The sequence below is a fragment of the Anneissia japonica genome, unplaced genomic scaffold (genome assembly GCF_011630105.1).
Source record: "Anneissia japonica isolate Jap-2015-1 unplaced genomic scaffold, ASM1163010v1 scaffold69_len1423075_cov170, whole genome shotgun sequence".
Lineage (NCBI taxonomy): Eukaryota > Metazoa > Echinodermata > Crinoidea > Comatulida > Comatulidae > Anneissia > Anneissia japonica.
In genome coordinates this window covers 1,208,094-1,220,306 of record NW_022748202.1, presented here as the reverse complement: position 1 = coordinate 1,220,306, position 12,213 = coordinate 1,208,094, and the positions used below count along the sequence as shown (strand labels likewise).

General features: G+C 35.0%; 1 protein-coding gene across 1 annotated transcript; it reads right to left on the bottom strand.

Moving 5' to 3' along the window:
* Positions 1-9,092: 9,092 nt before the first annotated feature.
* On the bottom strand, positions 9,093-11,821 carry LOC117120760 (caspase-8-like). Its single transcript, XM_033265840.1, has 2 exons — positions 10,237-11,821; positions 9,093-10,008 (listed from the first exon to the last, which is right to left on the bottom strand). Exons 1-2 carry the CDS (start codon positions 11,180-11,182, stop codon positions 9,317-9,319), a joined length of 1,638 nt encoding a protein of 545 aa, XP_033121731.1. The 5' UTR covers positions 11,183-11,821; the 3' UTR covers positions 9,093-9,316.
* Positions 11,822-12,213: the final 392 nt, after the last annotated feature.

The window sequence follows — 12,213 nt, the reverse complement described above, 5'->3', positions numbered from 1 at the left end:
ATGTATAGGAACGTTGTTCCTCCTTTGCTTCGCCCTCCCCCTGTATAATTTGAATATATAAATATATTGTTAACTGTATTATCACATAAATATTTTTGCGTTAACTTAACGTTGACGCGATCAACGTGGAACGCGAAATGTAACGTAACTACCAGCCACAACACAATTGATCAATGAATGATCTTTTAATTTTATCTTTTTATGTCATCGCTGAATCTTTGCTCTTTGCAGAATTAATTGGAGAAAAAAAGAAAGTAACAAATTGGCTGCGACAAACGAAGGTACAAAGTAGGCTTATGTGTTCATCTGTACTTAATTGAGTGCAAATTATCTCTTGATTGTTGCCTGATTAACTCTAGGGCCAGCCTAGGCATCACACTCCCTAGCTAGCTAGGCCTAGGCCTAGCTGCTTAGTTAGGGCTAGGCCTAGGCCTCGATCTAGTGTAGTTCTTCTAGTGAGTGGTAGCAATCCTAGAGAGGAGGCCTAGCCTAGCTTGTGCTCTTGCCCTGGACCGAGTCTCTGACCAACATGTTTTGTGTTGTGTGTTCGTTGTGATTGTTATATGAGGCGTGTTGTGGCAAAATGGCTAAGTTGTAGCAACAATTTTTTAAGATATTGGTATTTTCAGATACCCGAGTATTTGATCTTTAAAATGAGGGGTCATTCATTGAAATTGGACATTTCAAGCCTAAGTTATTGGAAAATGAAAGTACAGCACTCATAGAGTCAAGATAAACATGATTTTGAGTAATTGCCTTTCAAAGTTAATTGTGCATACATTGTTTAATAGAATTAACTATCAAAATAACATTAAATAAACGATTTGTTGACCACTAATACTTTGGGACATTAACAAGACATTAAACTATTGATTTGTAGTGAAAAACAATTTCGGATTTTTTGGCAATTTTTTGAGCTCCCATATTTTAAAGATCATTTACTCAATACTGGCCTGTGCGACAACTTAACCATTTTTCCACGACAGGCCTCATATGTATTATTGATGATGTGTGTGTACTGTCGTACAGGCCAGATTCCAGACTGTACTAGTAGGCAAGACCTGTCTGTGCAGGAACATAGTTATAGGACCTATGGCCTATCATCCGCACAAAAATTTGGCCTATAAATCCGTCATTTCTGGAAATAAGGGCCGATTTCCGCATAGATTTTTTTGAAAATTAGGCATTTTGACCAATTCGTAACCAATTGCAATGTACAGTAGTTATGCAGCAATTACTATTCTGTTTAAGCCTATTATTTTCCTAGCAATTTTTAGCTGATTTTTTAGGTATCCTCCACGCAATTAAAAGACTTTGCAGCATTTGCCAGATGTACATACCAGCTTTCATTCATTAGCCTCCCCGAAGGAGCGAAGCTCCGGGGAGGCTATTGTTTTTGCCCATGTTCTTCTTAATGTTGTCGTTGTCGTCGTATTAAATGTTTTGATACCATAATAACTAAAATTTGGCAAGACTGATTGATTTCAAGCTCCTAGTCATCAATTCTCAGAGAAAAATCACACCGCGGGGAGACTATGCTTTTGCTGTGCAGTGTGTAAGGAGCCCTAGTTAAATTATGAATATGAGCGGAACATACGCCTTTCCTGAGTATTTCTATTTATCAAGATCCGGATCCAACCAGATCAGGGCAGTAATACCGTATATCAGCACATCTGTGCTTGCTGACGTCACAATTTAGGCCTGTGTATGTGTAGTAAAAGGCGATGAATATACAGTATGGTACACTACCAAATATTTGTTTCTTTTACAACTCAATATGACTGAATGACACTGTACTGTTTTTTTTTGTAGTTTTTTTTGTCTCTTTTTTTGTATAATAGTACAACTGGCCATTTGAAATTATAATAACCAAAGTTTAGAACTAAAAATTAGAGAGAAATATAATATTGTACTTGGCTTACCTCAGAAATGTCAATTTATTTTGTTTTTTTATTTTGTTTATTTTGTTGCTAAATAAAAGAAGAGGAAGGAGGACGCGAGCTTAATTACATTTTCTGGATTTAGACTTCCTGAAGTTATTGTGAACAACATTCAGTAGAAATAGTAGAATATTTGTACCATTTTTTAGCTCCGTATTTAACATTTTTTGAACTTTTAATACAGAATTTTAATTATTTGTCATATTAATGAATTTATATTGTGTTGTTCCTGATTTTATTTTACTATAAATGCAGAAATAGTGGTATTTTATACCACTAAGTATTTTAAACTGTGAAATTGTATTTTTTTTTAATAGTTGGGTCGTCTTTTATCTGGCTCCATAATTATTCTTGTTCCTATTCTTTATTTGCCAATAAAACAGTGTAAAAAACTTTATGGATATTCAACAAAAATTTTGTGATACTTACTCATCTAGTTCAACATTTAACAATGAAATAATTTTTATTGCTCTACATTGATACATAATAATGATATGAATTTGAATTGAATTGAAATTGATTTGGTACACCAACATGCAAAACATTACAGAAATGGTTGCACAAAGCAAAGTAAACAGAGTGAATGGAGAATCAGGATGGCCCTTAAAGCTAGCAAATGCTGGCTCATTTTTAATGGGATCCCAGACAAAAATAAACAGCATTGACAAACATCAAACAGGTTTAAGAATGGAGAATAAAAATTTAGAAAGGTAAAAAACATTTGAAAATTAAACAGTTGAAGTTACGCATTTTGAAAGTTTAAAAAAAAACAATTTAAAGGTTAAAACATAACAATCAAAAAGTTCAACATTCTAAAATTTAAAAAAGAAAAAAGATAAAGAACTTAAAATCAATGACAAAATTGCACAGGAGTTTATATGTTGCTGTTTCAGTTTGTTCTTTAAATTTCTAGGCAACTTGGGATGATGTGTGTTGTAAGCCATCATGTTTCATTTACTTACAAATTGCTATTTTTTTGTCTTTTAAGCTCTCACTATGGAGCTCTCAAATATTCTACAAGCTATTGGAGCTGACGATGTCAAAGTACGTGACTGGTCAACTGCTGAGCCAATGTTGGACATCATCCCAATTCATTTCTACCGATGCCGCCTCTGCCAGAACAGCTCGTTAAAGAAGACAATGATGATACAACATTTAACCACATCTCATGAAAATGAATGGAAAATGTCTAGCAATAGAGTTAAAGAACTAATGAATACTGATGAACACACTCCTGCGCCAGAGGAGGTATCCAGGCCTGAAATTAATGATCTAAGTTCTATGACTACTATAATTACAGATCCTCAACCACAAACACAAAGCTTAAGTTCAGGAACAGGAACAGTTACAGAAGAGTATACTCCAAATTCTAAAAAAATTGGTCGACTAGCTACCAGAATTAACCACCCTTTGTTTCTAGCGTCATCTCTACCTGCTGAAAAGAAAGCAGTTTATGCGAAGAATTCACACAATGTGCAATTAGAATTACTGGACACATTGAATATAAATGGCGTTCGTCATGATGAATTTAGTAGGCCTACCATTCCTGCTGATAATAACGCAACAATAGCTGAGCACCAAGATTCAACGAAAATTACTACAATAAGTGTCAGAGAATCTATAGAGCAGCCTCACTTTCCATGGGCTAGTGAGTGGGCCAGACAGGCTAGACTGAATTTTGGAAGGTTCAACCAAGCTGCAACATCCCAACCAGTGACCCAACCTAAAATACACATGTGTCAACATTGTCCTAGCCGCTTCACAACAAAAAAAGCATTACAGAAGCACCAAGACATTCACAATGGTGTTTTAGTTCATTGCGACCTTTGCGATTTTACATCTGTTTGGAATACCAGTGTCAAGAAACATAAGCAGCTGAAACACTTCCGAGAAAACCTTCCCGTTTTAAGTTGTCCCCAGTGCGATTTCAAAACGAAAAACTCTGATAACATGCGACGACATAAGAGAAAAATTCATTGCAGGGACGTTTTCGGCGTGCAGCCTTTTCGCAAAACTCCCACAAGCTCCATCACCATCCCAAAATTTTACACCTGTGAACACTGCTGTAAAACGTTTACAACTAAACGTGCAATGAAAAAGCACCAAGACATTCACAATGGCACGCTGGTCAAATGCGATTTATGTGATTTTACATCCGTCTGGAGTGCAAGTATTAAGAAACACAAGTTGTTAAGACATTTCCGCGAAGATCTCCCTGTTCTATTCTGCCCGCAATGCGACTTTAAGACTAAAAATTCTGATAATCTTCGACGACATAGAAGAATAATCCATCGCAGGGATAATCTATTTAACCACAGTAGTGTGTCTGATAACTATCGCAATATTCCTGCGTTGGTAAATGAGAGTGGTAAAACTGACCAAACTGGGCTTAGAATCCACATAGAATCTAGAGCAAATGAAGATGTAGAGAAATTAGCTGTTCTGAAATCACCAAAACTTGAGCAAAGGGAGGTTTACATAACAAGTGATGCCCCCGTCATTAACTACTTTGATGTGATAAATGGTCAAAATGATGTATTAGGTAATACCGTTTTGCCAGATCATCATCCATAAAGCTTGTTTTCCTGTCGACATTATTTAAAACATCAGTAATTATCAATATATTAACAAGTTGAAATAGTAAACAATTTGTCTAAAATTGAGTTCATCTACCTTTTTGCAAACACCTAATCTATGGCATTGTTGTTAAGGAAATTGTTAAAAGTGACTTCAACTTTAGTGATTGAAATATATATCAATAGCAACTTTTCCTATAAATCAAGTATTTTAATAGTATAAAATAACGTCTACCGGAAAACACTATAATCTGTAGTTATATGCTTTTGGCTTTACAAGAACTACTTTTTACATTATCTTCTGTATCACTTTTAAAAACATGACTTTCATCTGTTATACTATATAATTGACCAACTGTTCAACTTTGAGCAGGGTGGCCTAAAATGGGGAGGGGGTATGTTGGGCCATGTCCTCCTGTCTGGGAGAAAAATCACAGTTCATCGAGGAGAAAAACATTTATTTACATATATAAAATAAGCCTTTGAAACCTGTGAATTGTCATATTTTTTGGGGGTGGGGGCTTCGTCATCAGGACCACTTATATGTCCTCCCCCCCCCCCCCACCAGGCCAACTTCACTCACTTTGAGGACATGGTGCCTTTTACAAGGCTCTTAATGTATTGTTGTTTTTCTCCACTCAAAATTATAAGCTGGTTATTGTTGCAACATTACAGTATGGTATTGTAAGTGCTCGAATAAGCACCGCTTTTGAATAAGTGCCTCTCTCAAATAAGCGCCACACCAAACCTGATTTTGTCCTCTTTCGAATAAGCTTAATCAAGAGTATGTAATTACCCTGTGTATAATGAAACACTTTGAGAAACAGAGTTTTAAATACAGCGCCTCTCTAGAATAAGCGCCGCACTGAAGCCTCCAAAAATTTTATAAGTACCGCAGTGCTTATTTGAGTACTTACGGTATGTTCTGTGTATTTGTCATTGACATTTATGAATCAAATAATAAATATAGTACAGTTGTAGCCCTCTGGTAAAGGTTTGTACAAATGGTGTGATATAAAGGACATTTTTAGGTAGAGCATAGTATTCTGCTGGTAACAAATTAGTGCAATATATTAACTATTTAATCAGCTATCAGAAAAGCTATTAAGAAGTATAGACTTTATCCAATTACAGCAACTTCTCACTGTAGTCATTATTTTATGTAAGTAGTTTTTAAAGTATTTAATTTAAGTGAATATTTCTCTGCAGTTTACTGTCTGTGTTATTATATAGTACACTTGGGCACAGTGGCATATCTACGGGAGGGGTTGGGAACATTCCTCCCCCCCCCCCTTCGAAAATAACCTCCGTGCCAAATAACTTGCGCCAGCCTCCCCTTCCTCTTTTAGGCAGACCCAATTTGATGAGCAAAAAAATTACACTAAATTTAAGTAGTTAAAAGTCACCTAAATTTACCAGCTACTGTAGCACCACTGGTCAAACAAAATTCAATATTCAATTATTAGCTGCATAAATACTGCTGTACTGGTTTTGTATCCATTGCATATAAACCATGAAATTGAAGTCAACAATTTGATGATTTTCGTAGTTAAAACATTAAAAAAAACTATATTGTTTGGCCTGTACTGTATGTTTATATACTTTAATGATTTAATACAATTTCAGATAGTTTTCCCAAATTTTAATCTCAGTGAATCATATTCATTGTAAGATGCTGTTATCATAACTGAAGGTATCAAGTGACTTGGAAATTGTATTATTACTGTACCTTTGAATAATATAAAATATATATAAAGATTAAATGATTTCATTTCATTGAATTTTGTATTCAAAACTGTATATCTAATAAGATAATAATACAAAGTAAAAATTTTATCTAATATGTGTTGCTGTACTCCAAGAAATAATAATATTTAATATTAATATTTGAATTTTGTCAATTGTTCAAACAACTCCATGAGTTAATAACGTGACAGTGAGAACCATAATGTCATTTTATTCAATTTCTTTCTATATGATTTACTTGTGTTTGAGCCATGAGTTGTAAATAAGAGCATTTATTTGGAAGCAAAAAAAATGTATTACCCACAACCGACTGGCCCCAAAATTTCAGTATTGGATTTTTTTTTTCACATTTGAACTTGCAACAATTTGGCATGTAAAATAAAATGGACTTAGAAATTACTATATCCAAAATAAATAACTGTATTTTTAAAATTATTATGTGCAGTATAATATAACTAAATGATAACTACAAGATCAGTTTCTGGACCATATTAAAAATAATTTAATATATTTATTTTGTAAACTTATTTTTTCTCAAGTTGTCTATATTGTATTTAATACAATGTTCTTTGTAATTGCCTAATTAATGACTATTTCATTCTGTCTGTTGAGTTCAATGCAATACATTTTAATATATCCTTATTTAATATACTCCTCCTGTAAGCTATTTTTTTCTCAAATTGTCTACTGTATTAAAATGAAACACTCTTTGTAATGGCATAATTTATGACTATTTTTTTCTATATTGTATTCAATACAATACATTTTATTCTTTTTTTTTGTCTATAGTGTATTTAATGCAATGTTTATTGTAGAAGCCTTTAATATTTTATCTATATAAATATATCTACTGAAATACTTCCACCCAAATTTGTATACATTTTTTTCGTATTTTATATAATGCAATGCATATTATTGTATCAGCCTTATTTTATGTATTTAAATCTACTGCAATCCTGCCACCTAAATTTGTAATACACTTTTTTGTCTATATTGAATTTAATGCAATGCTTATTGTATAAGCCTTATTTTGTTGCACTTTTGCCTTATCTTGTCAAGACTATTGTACTAAGCATTGCTCTGAACAGCCAATTTTGTTCTGCAGATGCATTGCCTCCTTACATGCATAGTGAAATATGATTTTGATTGCTATGTTAACTTGCGATATCAGAAGAGTAATTTGATTACAATAATAGTATTTATTTTTTAAATCAATTTAAAAATTATTTTACTGGATAGATATTTTTAAAATTACCAACCAAGGCCGTTTTAATTTAAAATAGTCTTGAATTAGAATTCTTTCATACCAGAAGTTGGTTTATATTACCATGGAGGAAATATATTAATTACGGTAGACTGCTAGCAATTTTGTTTACATATTATATGAACAGACTACTTTGATTAGTTTTTGTTTCATCTATTTTATAAGGTAGATTATCTTATAGATATTGCCAATTAGCAGGTATGCTAGTTTTAATAAATGCCAACCAAAATTAGATTGAATGTCTGTTTTTTTATTTTTTTATGTATTTATTATTTTTTTTATAATCTTTTGAAACCAGGCTTAACTTATTCATTTAAGTGAGCAATTACTTTAATTTATTTTTTCTTTCACTTTCTCTCACAGAAGTAATGCAAAACCTCGAATAGAAGCCCAATGGGCTTAGTCTTGAGAAGAAGCCATCTCGAATTGAAGCCACCCTCTTTAGTTGGCAAAAGTACAGTGCATACACATACAAAATAAATTAAAGACATGATTGGTTTATACAGTTTATTAGGTGTTTCCATGATGTTACAGTGGCCCTATTTATTGTTTTATAGTAGTAATTCCCAAAAATTAAAGCATTCATTTTTAAAAAGAATGCCCCTTCTTTACTTTGCAAAGGCAGCCTCGAAAAGAAGCCATTCATCCAAAGTTTGTAAAAGAAAAAAGAAGCCCAGGGCTTCTATTCGAGGTTTTACGGTATATACTTAACTGATGTTGCTGAGGACCAGGGTTTCCGTAGTCTTCAGCTTTGGTTTGGGAATAATAAAGATAAAAGACATTTGTTAATATGGTACTAAAGAAAAGTGGTCTTTAATTGAGGAGGTCATTATACTGTAGCGCAAATAAGCGAGGTCTTAATGGGCTACGAGTGTGATTGCAAGCTGTGAAATCAAAGAGGAATATAAGGCATCCAACCCCCAGCGCGTTTTTTATATATTCAAAAATCTGTGACTCATATTTATTAGCAATGCCCGAGTATTTCTTCAAAAACTTGAAGACAATTCATTTGGACAATTTTTTTTTCTCTTCACACATTGGCTTTAAAGATAATCCACCGCTAACACACCTCGTCAATTTTGATAGGAGGCTGTGCTGCTACTGTATAGCGTAAAAGGAGCAGGGGCGGCGCTTGTGGGGAAAGGGGTAGGGTCGGGAGAGCTTCCCCTCCCTCACGTCGTGGAATACAACCACAATCGCCGGAGAGAAAAAAAATTATATGTATTTTCTACATAGGCCTAATAGTAGACTCGCCACCTTTATCTCGTCGGGGACATCCCCCCCCCCCCCCACCTGTCGGGGACCTCGGAACCGTCGGGAAAATCCTGATTCCACTCCTAAATAGGAGCATTTATAGTTAATTACGGTCGGCGTATGCAGGTCCAATCCTTACATTATTCTGTTAATTTTGGATTTTCTTGTGACGTTTTTGCGGATAATAAGCCATGTTGAATTCACGCCATGATGCGCTATATAAGTCTACCATTATTATATTTCCAGCATAGAATCTTATAGCACTATTATATATATACTATGTATATGTATATATATATATATATATCTAATTATAATTATAGAGTGTACAATTGCAAAAACGATTGTCCATCAATAATACTTAAAAGTTGAATTCCATAGATTCTTATTCTCCATTGTTCGTGAATCCTCTTCTTCTAAATGTTTCTTACAATTTCCAGCATGTTTCCCATAAATTACTAATCCGACGTTATGATTTGTGTCGTCATATTGTATTTGTCGTTATGATAATGCTTGAATCAATGATTTTGTCACTGTTATTTCGGCGTTTCCCGAGAACTATTGTAAATGCTTAGGTAGAGATTGTAGCGTAATGAAGTTTGTATAAACGGTATGATGCGGGCTTGTTTTTCATGTACTGTCTCTGAAGTGCCAGTGAGCTCAATCTGCTTCACTTGAGAATGTACCGTGGCAAGAAGATCAAGCAAATTTAATTTCCTTGCATAGTTTTCCAAAACATCAAACAACAACGTAACGTACAAACTGTACACACTAACGGTAGAATTCAGTAACATCGTGTGCGGAATCCCGGCAACCGTCAGAAGAAAATCTTCCTCATCTGGAATGAGGTCCACGGTTGCTGAAATGCTCTTATCTTTATACGATGCACCCTTGTTCGTACTTTCGTTGTCGCCCCGAGGTGATGCGGTACTAGTTTTATCCTCCAGTATTTGCAAGAAAAACAGCTTAGGTTTTCCCGCAAGTGTCGGGCAGTTGGTGGCTGTGAAGATATCCGTGAGTTGACGTATGTCAACCTTGACGGAATCATTGCCACGGACGTTGCCTAACGTACTCGATCCTGTTGACAGGATGACGAAAACGATGCAGTCAACGTAGCGATGGTCTTCTAAGGATATAAAGCGAAGAGCGGAGATGATATCTAGTGACATCAAACCTTTCATAATTCGCACATTGAAGCCGAGTTTGATCAGCACACTGCGAAGTTTGTCTGTGGAAATTATTATATAATTATTTAATCAACGTATTGTGAGAAAAAAATTATTTGAATACTGATTATTGTTTAAAACTAAGACTTAACATGTTTAATCATTTTTCTTTTTATATTGTATTTAAATACATTTTACAATTAGAGGCATGGTCGTATCAAGGAGGTACTATATACCTCCTTGGTTAATCCATTCTCTGTGTCATGTAATGCTAAACCGCATAGTCCTACCTGTGTCAGTGTTGTCATCAATGTGATTTTCTTCTGTTGGGAAATTATCAATAATGACTGCTACACCTCTTGGTCTAGTTCTCATCCTGTAGCATGGACGTTCTACATGAGAGTCACGATTACTTCGAAATTCGACCATCTCCCTCGACAACGCCATCTCTCTGGCCCATATCTGGTATTCCCTGAGGTCTTTCACTCCACGAGAAATAGGCCCTCTCAGTGCCAGTGTCAATCTATTACCTTCCCATTCGATGGACGTCAGTTTGTCCAAACCTGGAGCTAGGTATGCTGGCAAGCCATAAAGACGGTTGTTTTTAATCTGGAGATCTTGTAATAGAGGAAGTTCTGCCAGACTCTGCGGAAGCCATTCGATCTGATTGTCATTCAACCACAATGACTGAAGTTTTACAAGTTCATTTATTTCAGAAGGAATAAATGTCAGACGATTGTTATCAATAAATAGTTTTTCAAGATTCTGCAACTCTGAGCAGCAGATTTCGGCGGGAAAATCCGAGAAGTTGTTGTCTGTAAGATCTAATAGTCTCAGAAATCGGAGATTCCTAACGTCGGCCGGAAGTCGTGTCAATGAGTTACTGCTAAAATATAAACGCACTAAAGATTTAACTTGACAGAGAATCGCTGGGAAAGATTCAAACTTATTACTTTCTAGATATAACCATCTTAATTTGATGAGTTGAGTAATTTCTTTTGGCAGATCACATAGTCTGTTTACGTTCAAATTAAGCCATTGTAAGTCTGTCATCTTGCAGACTTGTACTGGTAACCTCTGCAAGTGTCGATAATTGAGATCAACTCTCAGATCAAACGAATGGCTTCTAAATGGCACGATATTTAATTTTTCTAGAGAATGAATAAGCTCTGAATCCTTCATTGTATCCATAGTGATGCGGGTCTTCCTGTACAGCATCTGTAGCACCAACAGCATATACGGTAGATATATAGTATCCACCCATGCATTAACTTGACCTGCGGAACTAGGATACCTTTTATAAATTTATGAAAAATGACACCTGCTTTAAACTCATGCTGAGCTAATAACTGGAAGGCTGTGAATCGCGTTATGATCAGTGTGTACTACGAAGGCCTACATAACAACACATTTCGCTGCCTCACTTTCAATGAACCAATCCATTTAGAAGTCATCTTTCGGAAAAGTCTGCAAACTCAACTACTGATGTGGTACTAAACTAGAATGAGTCCTGTACTCTGGTGATATAATCAGTTATGGATAATAGCAAACAAGTCCATAAGTCGTTACACGGAAGCTGATGTGATTTGAATATCGATCAAGAGGCTTATGAGATGCCTCAGTGATCACTACGTACACACAGTAAAGATTCACAAAAGCAGACAATAGAGAAGCATCAAAGGACAAAAAGGTTATCAAAAACAAACAGTTCGTGTACCTACCTCTCGAGGGGTGATGTATCCCGTTTACCTGTTTGATTGAACTGATTATTGACTGCGAGCACTGCCATTTATATCGTGCTAAATTAGATGTATGTACTGTATACATAGGCCTCACAAATATAATGATAAGTGTTGAAGCAGTTCTTGATGAGTGCAAGTAGTAAAGCCTATAATAAGCGTAGGCCCATATTATAAGTACTGTATGAGCAAACTGTGTGTCAGATGATCTAGTCACATTAATTCAATTTAATTAACATAATTTGCCACACCAAACCATGTGTATTCTTTTAATTCGTGAAACAAACGCGGACTGTATCTCTAATGTGTATCACCTAATAAGTCCACGAGAGTGGACGAAATATTCGTATTTAGTAAATTATGTTCCAAAAAACTCAGTGACTTTTGTTTTTATTGTCATCGCCTTCTCCACTATATTTATTATGGAACAACGTGCTGCATCATTTCGCAATGATACATCTTTATATCTGTCTCTTATACACATCTAGAAGTGTATAAGAGACAGCTACATGAGAGTCACGATTACTT

Excerpts from the sequence above, each read along its gene's own strand:
- LOC117120760 (XM_033265840.1), bottom strand. The coding sequence starts at position 11,182 with ATGCTGTTGGTGCTACAGATGCTGTACAGGAAGACCCGCATCACTATG. Across the intron at positions 10,009-10,236 it reads TGATGACAACACTGACACAG|ACAAACTTCGCAGTGTGCTG; the intron begins GTAGGACTATGC and ends TAATTTCCACAG.